Source organism: Citrus clementina, unplaced genomic scaffold, assembly GCF_000493195.1.
Source record: "Citrus clementina cultivar Clemenules unplaced genomic scaffold, Citrus_clementina_v1.0 scaffold_9, whole genome shotgun sequence".
Lineage (NCBI taxonomy): Eukaryota > Viridiplantae > Streptophyta > Magnoliopsida > Sapindales > Rutaceae > Citrus > Citrus x clementina.
In genome coordinates this window covers 7,895,364-7,918,593 of record NW_006261964.1, presented here as the reverse complement: position 1 = coordinate 7,918,593, position 23,230 = coordinate 7,895,364, and the positions used below count along the sequence as shown (strand labels likewise).

The window sequence follows — 23,230 nt, the reverse complement described above, 5'->3', positions numbered from 1 at the left end:
AGGAATATACATTAATTAAAAGAAGAAAAAACACTTGGTATATCTGATATAAATGTAAATCAAACCTCACTCGAAACCTAATGTGATAGAAATACTTTAGCTGTGTGCTTTATTTGGTGTTAAAAGTTTTCTTAGGAATATAACTTAAACAGGGGTTAGTTGTTTGACTTTGCTTATTGAAAATTTTCCCGGTTTATTTTTCAAGTTTTTTGGCAGCAAAGTGGCAGCAGATTAACAGACAACAACAATTCATGCACATGCACTTGCTTCAGGTAAAAGGACAACAACGTCTGTAGCTTATCCTCCTGAAGAAGTACTGAAAGAAAGATGTGCGTCGCATTATTTGTGAAGTATGGTCCAAAATCAGTGTGCAAATCTCTATACATTCCAATGCCACAATGAAAGAGGTGTCGTTTGAATTAAAAAAAAAAGAACAAAAATTAAAAAATTGAAAAATATAATGTCCTCCATCTAGATTACTTAATATATGGGGTTGTCAAATTGTGTGTTACCCACAGGCCACAGGCCACCTTACATTGTGGTGTAGGGTTAAGAATCACAATTCAACTTTGCTAGAATGACATGGAAAAGATTTAAGAATTTTCTTTTTTCTTTTAATATTTTCCTTATCTTTCAGATGGTGAAAGTGTTCAATACAAAGAAATTATCTCTACAATCACTGGAAAAGGTTTAAATAATTTTATTCAAACATTTTCTCTTGCTTAATTTTTATCTCTATTCATTTTTGCAGCATCATCTATCTTATAATTCATTCATACTGGAAATGCTAAGTCACCTGATGCTGCAATCCTAAGAAGCTGTTATTTTTTTTTTTTCTCTAGAAACAGAGTTTCATGAAATGTCATGCTCAATAGACCAGATCGGGGGACCTTCTTGGCCATCAATTGACATATGATCAGCTCATTTTCTCAAGCAATGATTATCTCTTTCAACTGGAAAATGTATATATCAGCTCATTGATTGACTCTGGTCACTCACATACTACTCTATTATCTGCAAAAGATCTTCCCTTTGATAATCTTTTCCTTGCTTTACTTGCCTGCAACATGAGAAACCCCTTAGAAACACAGAACTTGTAACAATTAACAAACTAGAAAATGGTTATAATTCTTCCAAAAAAGCAAATTTTCAAATGAGTTTGCAGGTCTGTTATTGAATATCATTTTCTCAATGAGCAAAACCATTTCTGCATAAGATGATAATACTAACCATTTCAGACCAAGCTGAATGATTTTAATCTTGAACTTTCAGTCAGAAGGTATCATATACTTGTTGGGAAAAAAAATTGCTACATATTTACATATCTAGTCCAATAAGCTTCTCTATTTTTTAAGGGATTAAATGTTGAGAAACAGAACTGTTTTTCCCAATCTGTAAATGTTGTTATGATGCCAAGCAGAAGTGTTTGTGTAAAAGCACCGGCTTGTATCCCAATCCATAGGCCCCTTCCTCTAGACTTTAACCAGAAACCCAAAATGGCAGCAGTTGGGACTCCACACAAATAATAAGCCCCAAGATTCACAAAAGCAGCTATATTCTGCCACCCACATCCTCTTGCAACACCTTAAAAATAATAAAAAGAATTTAGAAACCTGAAAAATTTTATTTCTACTTAAAGAGAACTATTTAGCAATTGAAAGAGTTGAAGAAGTTAATTTAACCTGAAAAGACTCCTTGTAAGCTATCCATGATGACAGACAAACAAACCAGAGGAGCCATGGTTGTGACATAATCCACAACTTGTCCCTCATTGCTGAAAACATAACCAAAAACACGCCGGCTGGCAAAGAGAGATGCACTTACTATGATAGTCTCCATGACTGCCATAAAGACCACAGCATAGACAGCTACACGGGCTCTTTGCACATTCCCAGCTCCTAGTTCATTTGAAACTCTAGTACTATAGAAGGAAATAATGGTTAATCTGCTAATTAGTTGATATAAAATAATTATTATTTAAATGATTGTTATGAACAAACCTCACTGCAGCACCAAGTCCATAGGGATTGCAGAGAGGGTTTGAATAGTACTGAGACTGCCCAAAGAAGTTGACAAATAATGAGCGGTCGGGAAAAAAAAGAAAAAAAGAAAAAAAATCTATTTCCTTTGGTAGGTGCTTCTCTGTATAGAACTTTCACATACAAAGTCTATGTCAACATACCATACAGATAGGACTGAAGTTTCAAGCTGTGGGTTAGGCAACAGCCCTGACATTAAAATGAGCAATTCAAATGACCACCATTCTAGGCTGCAAAATTATAAACAAAAGAAGATGCATGAAAATTTATGACGTGTCTACGATATCTATGAGAAGGGAAAATGAAACTCCAGAAGATAATTAACATACCAAACCATTACTGCAGAAGGGATAGCAAAGTGGAAGAACTCTCCAATTCCTCGGAACAACTCCATTGAAATTGGAGCCCTGGATTCTGCACAAGCAGTGGAGAACTTCATGTAAATTGCCAAGAAAGTTACATTCAACCAATACGATATACCAATTGCCAATGCTCCTCCAAGGTTTCCCAGTCCAGACTTGAATACCAAACCCCAACAGATGGGAATATGCAAACAAAGAGAGGCATAGGAGCTTAAGAACATGGGAATGATCAAACTTTGAGACTGAAAATATCGAATAAGCGCCTGCATTGCTGCATAAGCAAACAGAGCTGGAAGAAGCCAGATTATAAACTTGCCTACTTCGTGTGAAATCTGGGGGTCTTGGCCTACCAAAACTAGCAGCCTTCCCATGTAAATCCCTAGAAAGGAAAGCGGAAAACATACTAAGAATAAACAAAATATTGCAGTGTAAATTTGAGTTCCAATTCTTTGATATTGCTGAGCTCCATGTGCTTGCCCACATAATGTTTCCAGAGCACTTGCCATTCCTAACTGTTTCAAAGAAAATATTACACAATTCAAGTTAGCTGTAGCATTTTTTTTTTTAAAAAAAAAGAGCAAATCAAGTCCTTTAAAAATTAATGGCATTTTTACAAACAGGGTATTAGTTAGTTGCATGTTTTTTAACATCAGAAATTTGGCATATCTATTTGTTTAAATCCCACATGCAATGATGCAAGTACCTATCAAAAGAAAGAATAAACAATCTTGTGTATATAACTATATATGGATTGTAGGACACACGGACGCTGAAGCCGGTGACGCTAGCTAGAGAGATGGCCATGGCGGTGCTAGAAAGAGCAAGTTGACCAAGATGACCAACCATCATCATGGAAACAACTTGAAGCAAATACTGTGATAAAGTTACTGCCACCATTGGTGCTGCTATGTAACCTTGCTTTTTCACTTCTCCACTCAACAAATCCCATGTTGTGGATGTTGATGATAAACTCTCTTTTGGTATTAATAAACTCTCTTCCATATTCTTTTCTGTATCGTTGTCTCTCATGGCTGCCCCTCTCCCTCTCTTTCTCTTGTGTGTAAAATTTGCATAGACTTAAGACGGAGAGTTGTTCCGGTCTGGTCATTTTTCAGGTGTTCGGATTTATATAGAAGAGATGGAGCCGGGGGACAAAACGTCATTTATATGGAGTTATTGGGCCTAAAATGCTAAAATTGTAGAGTAAATGAGTCTCACAAAGTTTTCAGGAGAATATCATAATCTGTCTTCAGTTGGGATGATGATATCTCCACGACTCCACCCCATCGTAAAGTCAAAAGCACAGCAGCAGGGCTAGCTGGGCACCTAAAACAAACGCCAAATATATAATTAATCCAAATCTGACCAGTTGACCAAATTAAATAAGATTACTTGTTAATTCAGCACTGTTTCAAGAGATTTCCGTCAAATACGATACCTCTTCTCGTTGAATATATAACAGAATTGTTAAAAAGTCGCAGCATTAGTTCATTGAATTCAACTTAATTTAATCGTTTTATTAAATAAGTTGGAAATATGAAGCTCCCTGCTCAAGCAAGCGCACTCCATATTCCAATATTAATGAATAATCATTATAAATTCAGATGTACGTATGCAATGACTCATCAGCTAATCAAAACAACCGCAAACATATTCAAATTCGATCTGAGACACATGGCTGAAGTGAAGCTCCACGGGGGATGGGCGAGTCCATTTAGCAACAAGGTGGTATGAGCTCTGAAATTGAAAGGCATCCCGTATGAATACATTGAAGAAGATCTCTACAACAAAAGTGCTTCGCTTTTGAAGTATAACCCAGTTAACAAGATGATACCAGTGCTCGTTCATGGCGAAAAACCAGTTTGCGAGTCCATGGTTATTCTCGAATACATTGAAGAGATGTGGCCACACAATCCCTCCTTGATGCCAAGTGATTCTTATGATAGAGCTCAAGCTCGTTTTTGGATTAAATTTGCCGAAGACAAGGTTCGCATCACAACTTTTCTTGCCAACACGTTTATAAATTTTATAATCTTGTCGGATTTCTTTATATACTTTAATTTTTCATGGTATTTGAGAAATATGACTCTAAACATTAATTTTTATCTTCTTTTAATGCTCGAACTAATGTCCTCGCATGTGCAAATGCATTCACGGCCGACTAAGCTCCATGAACCTTTTATTTTACATTAGAGAAAATTATAAAAAAAATTCGGTTAATTACTTTAAATTTTTTATCTTTAGAAAATTTTCTTAATTAACCGTGGATTTTACTGAATCAAGGGTAAAATATTAAAATATAATTGTTTTAGCGACAGGGAGAATTTTAAGGACTTTTGAAACATGAAAATAAAATTATAATTTACTAAAACAATTAGAGGATTTTTTTATCTTTTTCCTTTTATTTCATTAGTATTTGTTTGATATGGCTTATTTATTACTCATACGTGTTTATTTAATAAAAAAAAAGTTCTTTTCAAAATTTTTATTATTGTTTAGTTTTATTTTTAGTAGAGCTTTTTGGGATTAAATAAATTCTTTTGCCTATATTAGTAAAAGTTTAAATTTACACTTTTGGAAATAGAGGGTTGAGGATTTTTTTTAAAGTTAAATTGTTTAAAATATTCATCATTTATTTTATAATCTTATTTTATTTATTTCATAACATAACATTAAAATTTTGTCTATTAAAGTAATTTGAAAATTTTAATGAAAATTTTCGTTAACAGCTAAATAATTAACATTTTTTTATAAAAATTAAAAATTTACTAATAAAATTTCTATTTAAATAAGCTCTGAAAAGTTATACTAAACTAGTCTAAAAATTAGTGGGTAAACTCTCCTAAATACTCTGACAGTTTGAAACGTCTAGTCTTTGAAAGATACTTTGACGCGTGTGTACGTATTATCTAATTTCTCTTCACCTCATATATATTATTAATCATGTGGTGATAAGAATTAGATATAAAATATTGTGGCAGGGAGTAGCTGTTTGGAAAATGTTTTTCAGCACTGGACAAGACCTGGAGAATGCAATGAAGGCAGCCTTGGAAATGCTTCAAACCGTTGAAAAACATGGCCTAGGAGAGAAGAAGTTTTTCAATGGAGACAATATTGGCTTAGCGGACCTAGCATTTGGAGCCATTGCTTATTGGTTGCAGGTCCTTGAAGATGTAATGGGAGTGAAGCTATTTGAATCTCACAAATTCCCAAGCTTGCATGGTTGGTTTGAAAATTTCAGGAAAGTCCCTGTAATTGAAGAAAATCTTCCAAATCAACATGAGATGGTGATCGCTTTCAAACGTCGTCGGGAAACGTTGATGACATCTGCGTGAATGTAATATCATAAAATAAGTTTGTGATTCTTGCTTAGTACTTGTTTTATTTTTGTACTAATGCTAAAACAAATCTTTCTACTTTGTTTAATTAATTTTACTATTGAGACGAACTGCACGTTGGGTGATATTTAATGGATATAAATAATTAATAAATGAAACTCCATTTTACATATTTTTATTCTCAGTTTCTCTTAACAGCATATAAAAAGTAATAAGCATGCATTGTAAGCATACATTTTTATAAGGCGCAACATTACAAAGTTATATATCCAATTGAAATATATATATAAACAATGGGGGAATCAAAAACTAATTTTGAAAACTAGGAGATATATCTAATTCTATGCTAAAATTCAAGGATACCACTGAACATTTTGCTAATTAATTTTGAACCTTCTAACAATTAAGACCGCCTGTGTCCCTGCATTATAGTAGCTAGGGATGGTAATGGGTATTGGCTGCTGCAGGTTTGTCATTACTAAATCTTTTTGTAATCTACTAAGATTTTGTCTTTATAAATTTTATACAACTGCTATCGCCAATTAATTAGACAAATAAAAATTCAAGTTTAGCAAACAATCAATATGTTCAAGAATTCGAAGTAATTAAAATAAAATAAATTATCATTAATATTAAGCTTGAAAAGTACAAAATTCTACTTATTAAAAAGTTATTGTATTCATCTTAAAATATATACATATACTAGAAGGAGCAAGGCATGCAGCTGTAATTAGTTAGATTAGGTTTAAGTATTTTGAAAACTAGAGTAATAACTTTAACTTATATACTTAAAGAAAATCTTCTAAATTGGCGTGAGTTGGTGGTCTCAAACGTGGTCGGGAAACATTGGTGGTACCTGCGTGAATGTAATATCATAAAATAAGTTAGTGAGTCTTCTTTTACACTTGTTAAGTTTTTGTACCAGCGTTAAAAATATTCTTTCTATTTTGTTTAATTAATTTTATATTGAAGTGAGCTGCATGTTAGGTGCTATTGAGTGGATATAAATAATTAATGAATGAGACTCCATTTTATATATTTCTATACTCAACTTCTCTTAGCAGTATATAAAAAATAAGAAGAACGCATTTTAAGCATACATTCTACAAGGCGCAACATTACGAAGTTGTATATCCAATTGAAAAGGGAAAAAAAAATTAAGTAAACAACATGGAATCAGAGACTAATCTTTTGAAAACAAGGGGATCTATCTAATTCTATGCTAAACTTTAGGGATGCCGCTGAAAATTTTGCTAATTAATGTTGCAACTTCTAACAATTCAAGACCGCCTTCGGCCCTGCGTTACAGAAGCTGCTGATGGTAATGGGTATCGCTTATTATGGGTTTGTCATTATTAAACTCGCCAGTAACCGGTGGCCTTAGTTCGTTCGCTATAATTTTTAATAATTACCAAATTCACCCATAACATGCAGTAGGTTTTTTTTTTATAAATTTTTATATTTAAAATTACAAATATTAAAAAAATAATATCTAATAATTTGAATTATATAATTCAAAATATAACTTTATAGTAACAGCCTACAAAATCTACATAAATTACTCAATTTTAGATTTTATCAATGTAAAAGAGAAATTAAAGTTTCAATATTAAAACAAATACACAAAATATATCATTCTAACATAAAATATTTTTGTTGTACGCAAATAATCATTACTAAGATTAATGCCTTGTTCTATCTTTTAGTTAATATATAAGTATTGTCAACAATATTAACAAATATATTTTGGACAACTATTGACCATTAATTAGACAAATAAAAATTCAATCTTAGCCAGCAATCACTGAGTTCAAGTCGTTAAAGCGAAACAAACAAAAGTAATCAAATTAAATTAAAATATCATTAATATTAAACTTGAAAAATACTAAATCTACTTATTAAAAGTTTATTTTTGGTGTGTGCGCGTGTGTATACATTTACATACATACATACTTGAAGGAGTAGGGTGTGCAATTGTAATGAGTTAGCTAGGTTAGGTTTAGGAATTTGGAAGATTAGAGTAATAACTTTAACTACTATATTTTTATGATTAAATTTTTTTTAAGACAATCTTTGTGATTAAATTAAAAACATAAATAATTAAAAAAAATGATAGTCGGTAGGCATCCGCCAAATTTAAAATACTAAATATATCTGTAACTTGCAACAAACTTAAATTTAAAATACCAAACTTATTCGTAACCTACAAAATTATTCGCAGTGGACATATTTTTGTAGATGGGTTTAGACAAATTTACATATTTACAACGAATTTTCCGTCCTAATAGCAGCGATCGGCTAGAGGATAGTGGTTTGCTATTGTTCTTTAGTTCTATACACAAGATAGGTCAATGTATTTTTGAACAATTTGCGAGAGATAACTTCAAATTTATTTGCAATCATACTATCACATGATGTGAATTAAATTTTTTCAGATGCGAAAGAGAAATTGGCAAAAAAAAAAAGAAGGATTAGTGAAGTAATTAATAACAAATTATTTTGACAATAAAAGTTTTTATTAAAAAGTGGATGTACAAAGAGAAATTATTTTGGGTTGAAAAAAACCCAGCGTTAAATAAAAAGTGTTGGAGAAAAATCATTTTTTTTAAATTTTTTATAAAAAAAAAATTTTAGGATCGATCTCATACAATATATAAGAATTCATAATTTAGAAATCGTATCTTGAAAATATGAGAAGGTGAACAATCTTTGTTTTTTCCGCTGAAGTGATTTGGACTCCTAGATCACGATCCGTCACCACCACTCCTGTTAGAGCACGAATCGCCACCAAATAATCTTCCAGGTTATGACTCAAGTTTGATCTGCATTTGAGGTGTGGGCGCCTTTATCACCACTAAAAGCAACTAGCAGGAGAAAATTTTTCTCTCAAAATTAGAGAGAATTTTTTTTTCTCTAATTTGTATAATGTGGCCTCTCTATTCTTTTGGGAGAAAATAAGCCCTTTTTATATCTCTATCTAGTGGAAACCCTAGGCTCTATATTTTCTATTTTTAAATTTATTAAATCAAATTTGATTTAAATTAAAAAAATAAAAAAACAAAGACAACGTTACTTGTTCTTGTGTTATAGGGGCCCACCTTGTAAAATAACATAAAGCCCCTTACACACAAACATATTATATGGAGCTTCCCACTAAATAATATATTTAGACTTTTAACCCAAATAACTAGTTATCTTACTTATTAATCCAGTAGCGGCACAGTCAATTAAATGAGCTAACCTGGGGATTATTTGGGAACATACAATAGTGGCTACAATAATTAGGCCTGTAATTAAACTAGCTCAATTATTTAATTCCAAATCTACTCCACTAAAAGATTGGAAATGACCTCCATAATTGTATACTCAAATAATAATTCATCCCAAGCCTCATTAATTTCCTTACTGCACAATCATTTGTACCACATCATTAATTAAATTGATATCTCAACTGTCCAAACGATTTAATTACATCTTATTCCTTGATACTTATTGATTTTCTCTAATGATCATTTTCAACATACTAAATATATTGATACACTCTGGCCAGAGAATTCTATGATCAAGTGCCGAAAACCCATCAAGAGATGTGTTGTACAAATTTTATATTGTTAATCTATAACTCCAATACTCATAATTGCTCCCACCAAGATACCCGGTAATCTTGACCACAAGTGTGTGTCGTGCCCATTGGTAACTCAAATGGAATAACAATTACAATCATGAAATCATAACCAACTCAAGATTAAGATTATAATAAAAAGAATGCCTATGAGATTTAATAAGTCTGACAGTCCTTTCAAGGTTAATTAAATCTCATATGTGATCCATCTCAATGTAGTCAACCTACATCAGTAAATTCATATATGATTAAGATAAATCATTTAATGAATTTACTACAGTCTAAAAATAAATAGAGCGCCCAACTCTATTTATCAACTGCGAACTAAATTTATTTAATCATAAGATAGCTTGTATTTATGTCTTCTGTGAATCCATATGATGATCACATAAATACATATAATATGATTAAATGGACCTTATTCAATATATATTTATGCAATTGAAAATGTCTCAAATATTTTATTAATCAGAAAATAAATTAATATGCTTTAAAAGAGCATAAAATCCCAACAAAAAATGGATGATATACATGTATTTTTGGGCACCTACCAGATAGTGCAAAGTGCTAGCAAATTTTATAGATCTACTCCTCCAGCCTGGCCGACTTCTACCACCTAATATTATCTGAATTTATTGAAAGCTGTAAATTACAAAAATGAAACTGTAAGTTACCTCCGTCAATTCCACAAATTAAATAATAGGGGACCCATAAGATTTTAAAAAAAAAATCATGGGTCCTGTTATAAGATTCACAAACTAAATAATATCTCCTCTATGATCAGGTGTATTATTTTAAAAATATATATTAAAAAATAATTTAGTCCAATTTTTTATAATAAATTATATTTGCGTCCAATGTGGATACATGCACAAAAGGCAAATGTCTCGTTGACTAATTGATCCATGATCAATTGATCATCATGCATGACGCAAAGGTCTTAAATGTAAAACAAATGGCAAAATTAATTATTGTATGGTTATCTCTGACTGGTTGACCAAATTATTGATCTCATTGGCTAGCGCTTTAAATTAGGAATTGTGTCCACTTATTTGAGTTTTAAAATCTCTTTATAACATGTATGAACTTTTATTTATTTACGGTCAAAATTTATTTTTACTTAATAATTACCAATTACATAATTATATTTTTTTATATAAAAGTTTTGATCAGGAGAAAATAATATCCTTTAAATTAACCTCAAATTGCGGTTGCACACAACGTAAAAAAAAATTTAATTAAAGTCATCGCACTAGTTCTTTGAATTCATCATTAATCGTTTTATTAATGGAAAATTGAAGCTTTCTGCTCAAGAAAGTGCATACCATAAATCACTATAAATTCAGAAACATGTGTAATGAGTTATCAGCTACACTCAAGATCGACCAAAAAACCTGATATTCAAATTCAATCTAAGAATTATCATGGCTGAAGTGAAGCTTCACGGGGCACTGCCGAGTCCATTTGTTTACAGGGTGATTTGGGCTCTGAAATTGAAAGGCGTGCCATATGAATTTGTTTCCGAAGATCTCTCAAACAAAAGTGCATTGCTTTTGAAGTATAATCCAGTTCACAAGAAGATCCCAGTGCTCGTCCATGGCGGAAAACCAGTTTGTGAGTCCATGGTTATTCTCGAATACATCGAAGAGACATGGCCGCACAATCCCTCCTTGATGCCAAATAATCCTTATGATAGGGCTCATGCTCGATTCTGGATCAAATTCGCTGAAGACAAGGTTCGCTCACAACTCTGGCAAACACGTTTATGATTAAGTTCATTCTTTTCAAATTTGTTTATTTGTTTATTTATTTTAAGATCTAGATAAGGTGACGAGGATAATGAAATCCACCCACCAAACACTAACTCTTACTCTCCATATATACTCGAACTCGGGTGATGGCGGAAGTGAATTCATAGCCAGTCGAGCCCAGCCACCCAGGGGTCTTTTTCATATTTATTTGTAAAAAGTTCTCTAAACTTTCAATTTCTGGTGTCTTCACTGTTAAAGTTAACACAACCGTTTTTAACTTCACGGGGAATTTTTATGACTTTTGAAGCGTTGGGAAAAAGTGAATTTACTAATGACAGATTTTACAACTCAGTGGTTGAACTCTCTTAGTTAACTTATTATATAAACCTCTAATTAAAGGATATTGTGACGCGTGTACATATTGCCTAACGATTTTTAGCTTTTATGTACATATTATTAATTAATCATGTCGGTGATATAATCTGATGTAAAATATTTGTGGCAGGGTGTTGCTATTTGGAAAATGTTTCGTAGCACTGGACAAGAACTACAAAACACAATGAAGGAAGCCTTGGAAATGCTACAAACCGTTGAAGAGCATGGCTTGGGAGATAAGAAATTTTTCAATGGAGACAATATTGGCTTAGTGGACCTAGCATTTGGTCCAATTGTTTATTGGTTGCAAGTCATTGAAGATGTAGTGGGAGTTAAACTATTTGAATCACACAAATTCCCTCACTTGCATGCCTGGATTGAAAATTTCAAGCAAATCCCTGTGATTGAAGAAAATCTTCCTAATCAGGATGAACTATTGGTTGCTCTCAAACTTCGTCGTGAACAGTTGATGGCTTCTGCTTGAATGCAGTAGCATAAAATTTGTTTGTATGTCTCGCTTTGTGTTTGTTTTGCTTTTGTTTTGGTGTTTAAAAACATTCTTTTTTTTTCTTTTTTTAAATTACCGTCTTATGCTAAGTTCGGGGGGACTAGCATAGTGGTTACTTTTTATGGATATGAATAATAAAATAAGGGACTCGATTTGTCTATATATTAATTTCTATCTTTCTCTTACCAATATTAAAAAAAATAAATACAAAATTATAAGAGTAAAACATTAAACATTTATATATCTAATTTGAGGGTGGTAATATTTCCACCCTATTATTTTTTAGACACATCCCACGTCCAAGGGTTGAGTTTTATGTTGTGTGAAAATAATTTTTTTCTTTTAAACATATTATAATTGCATTGATATATTTATAATCATATTTCTATTGGGACTCATATAAATCAATTTTATTAAATCAAAGTCCAAAATTTTACCCTCAATCCCTAATTAATGTTACAACTTCTAAGTATTCAAATCGGGCCCAGCGTTAGTGCAGCGACGACCTAGAGGGTGGTGGTTTGTTCTTTTTTAGTTGATACAGGATATTACATGGCTTGAGGTTTTCTCGTTGGCACGTTGCTACTCCAACAATTGGCTTTTGTTATATTTTTTTCTTTTGTAAATTGCTAAACGGCTTAAGTTTAGGTTTAACTGTTATAATCTATAATTTTAGTAACGGTGTTGTCTTTTAATAGATAGGAGCCAAATAATCTAGAAATTAAATTGTTGAGAGAGACAATGAGCCATAACATAGAATCAATGAAGTTTAGGGTCTCCAAGTGTCCTTTGTCCGAAATTATTAACTATTAATTTAAATGTTTGAAAATCTTAATACATTTCACATTTTGAGCCAGGTTTGTTCATACCTGGACAATCATTTGTGATTCCTAACCTTTTAGATTATATTATTTATCAAGAAAGTCTTAGGTATTCTCAGGCACCTCATTATTATGCTAGCACGAACAATACTCACACCCAATCAAAATTTTGTGTTGTTTAGCATCTCTTTTTGCTTGTATTTCTATGTTGTCAAGCAACTTCAAATGTTTTGTTAAGCTTTTAAGTTCATATGTTAAATTTACAACCTGTTTGATGTTTCACCTTGATGACCTAGGTTTGATTCCTGATTTTTTTTTTTAACTACAAAAAAAGGTGGGACCCCTATCTTTCATATAAATTATAGAATGAATCAAATACATAAGGAGGTGAATATAAATCAAAATTGCAATTGCAAGAACATAAGAATGGAAAGAGAAAAATACAAGATAAAAAATGGAAGACAAAAATAAGTAATCGTATTGCTTGAGATGAGAAATTACACACATCCAAATGGAGATTATTAGCTAAGCTAGCAGAGATATCATGAGAACCCAAGAAACACCGATGACTGTGAAGAGTGCAAGCCAAAGAAATCAACAGTAGAAGTAGCCTTTCAAAGCACATGACTTACCAAAGTAGAAGAAAATGTCAAACTACACACCCGACGCAAAGAATAGGTATAGTCCGAATGAACAAGGCCTTAGAAAAAAATCCAAGAAGCCGCCATGGCTGCGTCTGACTCTACCTCAAGCACAGAATAATGGAGCTGAGCAGCCAACTATAACCCCTAAAAAAACAACCATGAATTCTTCATGAAGGATCCGTTAGCGCCCAAGGAAGGAACCAAAAGCAGCTAAAGCCACATCCCGATGATCACGTAAAATACTATCTGAAGCAGCCATCCTAGGATTACCCCTAAAGCAACCATCAATAGTCAACTGCACCGCCCCAGGTGGTGGCCACAGCCAAGAAACTAAAAGAATCGGCCTCCTAGATGAAACAACAACTCTCAAGCACTTTGCAAACCGAGAACCTAAAACGCCTCACAATTGGAATGGTTTAAGACCAAAGGCAAAACCATCAAGCCTAAGATCCAACACCGTCCAATAAATAATGTCATCAACAAAAAAAGCCATTGAGTCAAACTTCAATGCATGACAGGCCTTCTAAACATGCCATAAAATAAAACAAGGAAGAAGAACTCGAATATGGCTCCAAGAAAGGGCATCTCACTACCAATTAAGAAATAAAGTACGGTGGAACAGAAAAGCAACATAGCGCAAACCAAGAGTAAGTAGAAAATGGACCCAAACCGGCCTAACTCGAGGGCAATCAAGAAATAAATACCTAGAAGTCTCAGAAGCCTGACCACAAAGATACTAAGAAACTACGCAGAAATCCCCTGAACACGAGGCATCATCTGTGGTCAAGAATTTGTGTCACAACCTCTAGAGAAAAAAGGATATCCATGAAGAGATATGTCGCTGCCAAATAACAAAAATCGGCCTTATCCAATGCACAATATCTGAAGCAAATCCTCAAACAAAAACTACCATCACGAGAAAGGTCCCACAAAATCACATATGGTTCCCCACTAGAGATAGGAATCAAAAGAATATGCACAACAATTAAAAAAGGCAGGACATCCTGAAGCTTACCCCTATCTCATACTGTATGTTGCTAATAAAAAGAAATTGGCACCATAAAAGCCACCACATGATTATAAAAGGCCAAAGGACAAGAACCCAGCTAACAACCATACCAAAAACAACCCTCGGCCAAACAACCAACACACATGAAGCTCAGCAACATATTGAATCAAGCATAGGTGCCTCCAAAGAGGGTAGGTAGGATATTAAAACTAAATCATACTCGAATGTGCAGTTGTACAATACTTAGACTTCATAAAAGAAGCCCATAATGAAAGCTGCTCCTAAAAACACCACCAAAGCTTAAGCTCAAAAACCTTAACCATATTATTAAAATACTGGATATCCAGGCAGCCCTCATCATTATGCTAGCATGATCAATAATCCCACCCAATGAAAAATCTGGGATGTATTCTTTAGCATCTCTTTTTGCTTGTATTTCTATGTTATCAAGCAACTTCAAATTTTTTTTTAAGCTTTTACGTTCATGTGTTAGATTTACAAGCTTTATGATGTTTCACCTTGATGAAGTAAAAGTTGAACTTAATTTATATCGAAATTATCTAGTAGCTTCAATTTTTAAATAAATATTACTTATTATGCATTGTAGATCTACTTCAACGATTCACAATAAGTACATGATTGATGGTTGATTTTAACCATGCTATCAAACAAAAATGAAAAGAAGTATTTGCGTTTCAAAGGTATATGTTAGAGTGCAATTTATGCACTAATTTTGCATTGTTTACTTCCCTTAATATCAATGTTTTGCACTTAATAATAGTGATTAACTTGTGTTTTACTTTCGTAGGTGCAATTCTATTGATTGATCATAAAATTAAGCTACAAGATGATATTTAAGGATGATTGTTTTCTTGGAGAAATTATGAGCGTCAGAAGAACTTTGTTGATAAGACGTGGGCGCGTGCTGTCAACTACGGACCTGCAGTTTTTAGTTTAACGTGTTTTGTATTTTTGTAATTACGAATTTAATGTTTCAGATATTAGTATTTTATTTTAAAAAAACAACTCTAGAGGAGAAGAGAGAGAGAGTATTTAAGGGAGGAATTTATTGTGAAAAAAGGGAGAATTGGAGAAGAGAAAGAAACCCTAGATCTAAATTTTTCTCTTCTCTCTATGAAGAACTAAATCTATTTTTCTGGTTGAAGGTTAATGAAGCTTTGATTCATCACTACTGTGAGATCTTTCTTATGCTTTAATTGTTTTATTACTTTCTGGGTATTTGTTTATTCTCTGAATTATTATCATGATTATGTTTGTTAATTAGATAATTGGCCACTATTTAATTATCAACTTAATCTATTGTTAATTAAAGGATTCATCGTATGAAGATTTTAATGTTTGTGACAAATAACATAGCAGAGAGTTGTGTTGTGAGAATAAACAATCTAATTTAAATGAGTCATCGTATGTGTTTGTTGATTAGGATTTGGGTCTCTCTAGTTTTTCAGGCTGTCAATTGATTAAATCCTATGATCTTATCTAGGGTTGTCTATTGATTAGGGAAATAACCAACGGTCCTACCTTGGTTATCGACTAGTTAAGGAGAGATTAGCTATTAGAGGGTCTCAGTAGCTATAACCGGTCTCTTCATAAGTAATAATAATTTATATATGAATCAATGATCAGTAGTCGAATCAAGCTGGGTTAATTCCTTCAACCAGAGCTTTCTCCAATTTGAATTACAACTTTAATTTACATTTTTGTTATTTTAATTTGATTTCTATTATTGTCAACAATTCCCCCATTTTACGTTTTACATTTTAAAAGGATTTAAATAATTACCGATTTCTGTGGACACGACCCTGCTCAATCACTATACACAATTTATTTAGGGTAAGTATTTATTTTTGTTGGCTTCGACAACCATTAGTATAGTCAAAGACAGCAGCTCGGCAACCTAACTTGCTGGGCACCCACCTGATTGATGCCTTGATTTTAACCGTGCTATCAAACAAGAATGAAAAGAAGTACTTGTGCTTCAAAGGTACAGTCAAAGACAGCGGCTGGGCAACCTGACTTGCTGCGCACCTTCCTGATTGATGCCTTGATTTTAACCGTACTATCAAACAAGAATAAAAAGAAGTATTTGTGCTTCAAAGGTATGGCCAAAGATAGCAGCTTGCAACTTACTCGCTGGGCACCTAAGCTCTCTAATACAAGTGATCCATGATCGTCATGCATGACGCAAATATATTAATTTGGGAAAGAAATGCCTATTGTATAATTGATGCACGGTTATCTGAGTAGTTGACCAAATTAATGATCTCATTAGCTGGCCTTTTTAATTAATCAAAACATAGATGTAATTTGAAAATTAATAAAAACATGACTCCTTTTTTAAATTAAAAATAGGATCACTTGTTAATTCAACATTGTTGAAGAATATGAGAGGGGGAAAAAAAAAAGAAAGAAAGAGAGAATCTTATCCATATTATTTATATATATTGGGGCAGGGTGGAGCTGTTTGGAAAAATGCTTTTTTAGCACTGGACAAGAACAATATTGGCTTAGTGGACCTAGCGTTTGGATGGGTTGCAAGTCCTTCAAAGGTATAGTGCTTGTTTAGTATTAGCTTATTTAATGGTCATATATATTTATTTAATTTTAAAAATTCTTTCAAAATTTTGGTTGTTCTTTGGTTTTATTTTGAATTTAGTTTTTGGGATTAAATAAATTATTTTGACTCTATTAGTAAAAACTCGAATTTTGAATTTTTTAGAGTAGAGATTAGAAAACTTTTTTAAATTATTAAATTATCTAATATGCCCGTTATTTATTTTATATTCTTATTTTATTCGTATCCATTTCACAACATAACTTAGAAAATTTGTACATTAAAATAAATTTTTAATTTTTAATAAAATCTCTTTGGACAACTAATGAACTAAACAATTTTTTTTTTTGGGTAAAAGATCTATTTGTAAAAACTCTACTAATTGAATGCCTATTTAAATCAACTCTATTTAAAAAGTTATACAAAATGGAGCCATAGAGGGAGTGAAGCTATTTGAATCTTAAAAATTCCCTAGCTTACACACGAGTGGTTTAAAAATTTCAAGCAAGTCTCCTTAGAATGGCTTCCAAAGCAGGATGAGATGGAGGATCTCTTTCAAACAGTTGATGGAAAATGTTGGTGGCATGTGGAGATATGCAATATTATGATTTTTATTTTAATATTTTGTGTCTTGCTTTATGCTTGTTTTGTTTTTGTATTGGTGTTAAAAAGAGTACTTTTGCTTTGTTTAATTTTACTATTGCGGCAAGTGATATTATGAAAAGGATTTGATCTAATTTATGGGTATCATCTGGTTGAAAGCAAGGGATCTGAGATTCGCAACTTACTCAAATGGGTGGGGAAGGGACTAGGTTTTTGTTAGGTTAAAAAATAAAAAGAATGGAATAAGATCATTTAATATATAAAACGTTATTCTACACAATTTATTCTTTAAGTACTATGACCATCACTCTCAAAAATCTAATTTTTAAGGTTTTACTAATAGAAGCAAAATAATTTATTTAATCTTCAAAAGTTATACTCAAAATACAATCAAACTATCGAAGTTGTCCCACATGGATTGTGAAAAGGACTATTGGTGATTTTATAAATGTCAGGAAAATCTCACCCCTGAAACTAACTTTTGGGGTTGAGAGAAGTTTAAGACTACCTAACACTAGTATCAGAGTCCACATTCATCAACAATCTCAACCCAACAATCTAATAAAGAGAACGAGTGTCTATCTTCTGACCCAAGGTCCGATGTGTGAGGGGAATTGTTGGAGTTATCCTACTGCTGGGCGTTAGATATTTTATACTAAACAAGCACTAAGTTAGATAGAAAATTAAAAATATTAAAAATATTAAAAATAATTTTGATTGATTTTTTTTTCATAACAAATTACTATATTGACGTCCAATGTGGATACATGCACAAAAGGAAAATATATTGTTAATTGATCAATGATCATCCGATGCAAAGATATTAAATAATAAAAATTTGATTAATTAATGCGTGGTTAATTATCTGACTAGTTTACATTAACCATCCAAATACAGACGTAATTAATTTGTACACAAAGTTGAAAACATGTATTTTCTTGAAATCTTTTTGGCTCTTTGAAATCATCATTAACCGTCTTATTAATGGAAATTTGAATCTTTCGGCTAAGTGCTAAAGAAAGCACATTCCATAAATCACTATAAAGAAAGCACATCCCATAAATCACTATAAAGAAAGCACATTCCATATATATGAACACATTGCATCTTTCAAACCCAACTCTTAAATTCAACCTATAATTTTAACAAACAATAAGGTAGTTTTGATCATTTTCTCTACTTAAAATCAAGTAGAAAGCCAACCCCTAATTTCTTAGGGGTGGAGAAAATGCACTATATTTCCTAGGTGTTGAAAATTTTCAAACCCAACTCTTGAATTCACCCTATTACTTTTTATGGTGTGATTAGTATCCTATACAAATAATTTTTTTATTAACAATGAAGTTTGAGGGATAGTTATTATTTGTAATTTTGTATTCTATTTTTAGTTGTTTTTATTAAATTATTTTTTAATTATTTTAATTTCTTATTGATATTTCAAAGACAGAAAATGGGTCTCGAGATAAGTCCAACTCACCCAATTAGCACTATACATGGGTTGGATGGGTTGATTTCCAACCCGACTAGTGCCTAACCTTACTTTTTTATGTTCATAAATGCGTATACAAACAGATATGACACATTATGATTTGCTGATTGAAAATATAAATAAGAAATAATATATGTGGCCACATGACTTTTTTTAATTCAACTGATTATAAAAAAAGTAGGAAAAATGACTTGTACACCCTTGAAAATTCAAAAAAATGGTTATGTACATTCCATTTTTTCAGTAAGAGACACCAAAACTCCCTTTTGACTAAAATGTTATTTTTAATATTTTATAATAAATAGAAGTATAATATTAAAATAAATGTAACAATATATACATTTTAAAATAATTTCAATATTTTTAAAATATTTTAATACTTTACAACATTAAATTATATTAAACTAAATTTCAAAATAAATTAAATTTCAAAATAAATTGAAACATAATATTAAATAAAATTTTAAAAATTTAAATTATTTTTAATATTATATAAAATAATTTTAATATTATTAGTACATGACATGTATTTTATTAAATTTAAAATCTAACCTAAATATTTATTTAAAATTTTTATAATAAGTAAAAATATATTAATAAAATAAATATAATAATTTATATTTTAAAAATTATTTTATATATTAAGAAACATTCTAATGTTATTAGTCTACTAGACAAATTAAACTATTTAAATTTTATTTATATTTATTAAAATATTTAGTCAATATTTTTTGTTACTATCTATTAAGGATACTATAGTAAAAAAGTATTTTGGTGTCCCTTATTGAAAACTCAGAGTGTATATGACCATTTTTTAAAATCTTAAGGATATACATATACTTTTTTCTAAAAAATTATCACATTAGTTTGTACAACATTATTTATCTAAAAGTGAAATACATGTATAAATAACTTCAATAGAAAATTGTCAGTCTCCTTAACCATTACAAAAAGAAAGAACTTAGCAAACCTCCCAAAATTAAAGCGTAAATCTTGTTTGAAAAAAGAAAGGGGTTATATACTCAATAAGGATCATTCATGGTACAGTGTAATTATGACCGTCTCATCAAACGTGTTTCATACCACCTAAAATTATTGAGCTGTACAGTAAGTCATTATTTTGACTTATGTGACCAATAGCTGGTCTTGAAGTGCGACTTATTATTTTTTAATTTGAATAAACTAACTTTTTAGAAGACTAGCGAAGACTTTGGTATAATTACAAAATCTTCATCGTCTCGGGATTCACAGCTCACAAGTAGAAGTATTTGCAGATAAAAGAAGCAGTTTCAGAAACTACAATGTTTCCATTTTCTCAGTTGTTGAAGCTTAAAAAGAGGTTCATAACTTGGGTACGATATTACGTCTGTTTTTGTAAGGCTGCTGCATTTATGTCAGGTAATTTTGCTTGAGGCGCCTTAGGAAATCATATCTTTTAAAAATGTATTTATTTAGTTAAGAGGGTGTACTTAATATCTTAGACTAAGTTGGGCTAAATAATAAAAACATGGCAACAGTTTTTATGTTGTTCTTGTAGTTTTCATGTGTAAGCTTTTTTCAGTGAGCACGAACATTTCTTCTAATGATTATATTTTGAGTCCAGGTTTGTTGATAAGCCGCAAACTGGTAGACTTGGCTGTAGTGGGCGTCTTGATAACTTACTTCTCCGACTCCGAATATTCAGAACTATTCACACTTCTGAAAGCTGCAATATTTACGAGTATTCAGGATGGAATATTAGCAACTCTTGCGGTTGTTGCCGCCTGGATTTCGTGTTATGCCATCCGTCCTCTCAGAATCCTCATATTTTCAACTGTCTCCTACATCCTTGTGAGTAAATATGTTTTAAATTTGCTAAATTAAAACATATGTCTATCATCTGCAAGAAATATATATCCAGGGGTGGACCCTGGATTTTGTAGTACTTTAGGCTAAATTTAGAAATTATTATTTTGCAGCATATGTTAAATTTCACAGAATATAGAGAAAAATATACGTAATAAGAGGATATTAGGAGCCTTACCCCTATGAAAATAATGCTAAAGATCCCAATAGTTAAGCTATAATTGATGTGGCATGTATTCATTTTGGCTGCACTCCTGATTATAATAATGATTAAACAAAGCATTTTTAGGATCATAATGTTATGCTATACAATTAGTTCCAACAATTTTCGTTTCAGGCATTGGGGCTATTGTTCTATACAGCGTCCAGAAAATTTTCAAAAACCAAGTTTGAGCTACTCAACATGATAGGAATTGTCCTGTTAGCAGTGGGTGAAGTTGGAGCGGCGCCTCTTTTGGGACCATTTCTTGCCGATCAATTAAGAGAACATGGTGAAGAAGGGAGCACAGAAAATACAAATGAGAATCAAGTAATGGCTCAGAAAAGAGTGTGGTGGCGGTTTGCCTGGTGCTGCGGTGTAGCTGCAGCATTCCATGCAAATAATATTGAAACATGGGAGAATACTTTCAAGTTCACATTGTTGTTTATGGGGGGCAGTTTGATCCTGTTGTTGTTGGGTATTCCCTTTTATCATAGTAGACAAATACCTCCTGTTGACCGATTTGCTATAATCCGTGTCGTTAAAACCTCCCTGAAGAAAAAGCATCTCAATTATCCTCTTTCTCCGGAGCAGTTCTTCAGTAATGATGAGGGAAACGTATTACACTTGTCACCCAGAATCAAATTACTCAGGTATATACCTAACATGTATAAACCCACACCCGGCTCGTGGTCTGGCAAAATTGTCGGGGAGACCCTCTTTTTTTAGTAACAATTACATAGACCTTTTTATGGACACACTGATACCCTTTTGTATTCAGAAATGGTCACACTGACCTCCAAGATTTGTCCAAAAAGGTGTATTTATAAAAGAGTCTATGTGATCATTTTGCCAAACCATGAGCTGTCGCTTCCTATTTTCCTTAAAAAAATTGCCAATAAATTAATTGTTTGAATTGCAGATGGATAGACAAAGCGGCAATTATAGAGACATCAAGTACTTCTAAAGAACAAGAAGAGGCAGGCACACTTTGCACTGTGGCCCAGGTCAGGGAGTCAAAATATCTTCTTAAATTGTTGCCATTGTGGTCTAGCTTCATTGTGTTTGGATTGGTTCTGTCAGCGGGAAATACATTTTTTCCTGAGCAGGGAGCCAGAATGATTTCTCAACGTTACTTAATCTTTCTACTTACTTTTGAAGCCATAATTCGTGCGACGATCTCTTATCTGTCGAAAAAATTAATTTCCAAATTTGTTCCGGAAACGAAGCAGAGACAAGCTCAAGTATTGAGAACATTCATTGGAACGGTGATGTCTACAGTTTGCTGTGTAGTGGCATGGCGGGTTGAGGTTCGCAGGTTGGAAAAGCGCAAACAATCGGAAAATATGAGCATGTTTTGGCTTGTTCCACAATTCTGTCTATTGGGTCTTATGGAAGGGCTTGCTTTGCATGGATGTGATGAATACTCGAGCTCTCATTTTCCTGAACGGATGGAGTACCATGTATCAGCAATAAGTTCTTTTTTCGTCGGAATTGGAAGCATTTTTAACATCTTTTCATTTTGGCAAACAAAGGCGACTTGGCTAAACCTTGATGGTAGTAGGCTTGATAAGTACTATAAGAGTTTAACAGTTATTAGTGCTGTAAACGTGTGCTACAATTTGCTCTTGTCGATTCTCTACATAGTAAGCGATCAGAAAGTAGATAGTGAGGGACTACAGACAAACAATACTATAGGAAGCGATCAGAGCGTAGATAATGAGGGACTACAGACAAACAATACTATAGCGAGCGATCAGAGCGTAGATAATGAGGGACTACAGACAAACAATACTATAGGGAGCGTTCAGATCGTAGATAATGAGGGACTACAGACAAACGATACTATAGGGAGCGATGCCATCTAAATCATCTTATTTAGCTGCCTCGTTATAAAATTGGAGCTCGGATAGAGAGAGTCTGCTGAACATGAATTCTATTTTCAAGCGACAGTTTCACTTTAGAAAGCATTGCATGTACGCATTAGATTCCATGTAGGTAGTTTAGTACTGTTTAGGCTTTATTTAGGCTGGTGCTATTGAATATATCT

At 32.4% G+C, this 23,230-nt stretch overlaps 2 protein-coding genes and 2 pseudogenes across 2 annotated transcripts; 3 read left to right on the top strand and 1 right to left on the bottom strand.

Annotated features, from left to right (window-relative positions):
* Positions 1-991: 991 nt before the first annotated feature.
* On the bottom strand, positions 992-3,430 carry LOC18032480 (annotated as a pseudogene).
* Positions 3,431-4,075: 645 nt separating this feature from the next.
* Positions 4,076-5,736, top strand: LOC18032349 (annotated as a pseudogene).
* A 5,010-nt stretch (positions 5,737-10,746) lies between these two features.
* Positions 10,747-12,050, top strand: LOC18032445 (probable glutathione S-transferase). The gene is made up of 2 exons (XM_006420394.2): positions 10,747-11,097; positions 11,618-12,050. Exons 1-2 carry the CDS (start codon positions 10,786-10,788, stop codon positions 11,969-11,971), a joined length of 666 nt encoding a protein of 221 aa, XP_006420457.1. The 5' UTR covers positions 10,747-10,785; the 3' UTR covers positions 11,972-12,050.
* An 8,387-nt stretch (positions 12,051-20,437) lies between these two features.
* On the top strand, positions 20,438-23,048 carry LOC18032437 (protein NRT1/ PTR FAMILY 5.4). Its single transcript, XM_024185604.1, has 5 exons — positions 20,438-20,534; positions 20,740-20,966; positions 21,319-21,833; positions 22,103-22,187; positions 22,290-23,048. Exons 1-5 carry the CDS (start codon positions 20,438-20,440, stop codon positions 23,046-23,048), a joined length of 1,683 nt encoding a protein of 560 aa, XP_024041372.1.
* Positions 23,049-23,230: the final 182 nt, after the last annotated feature.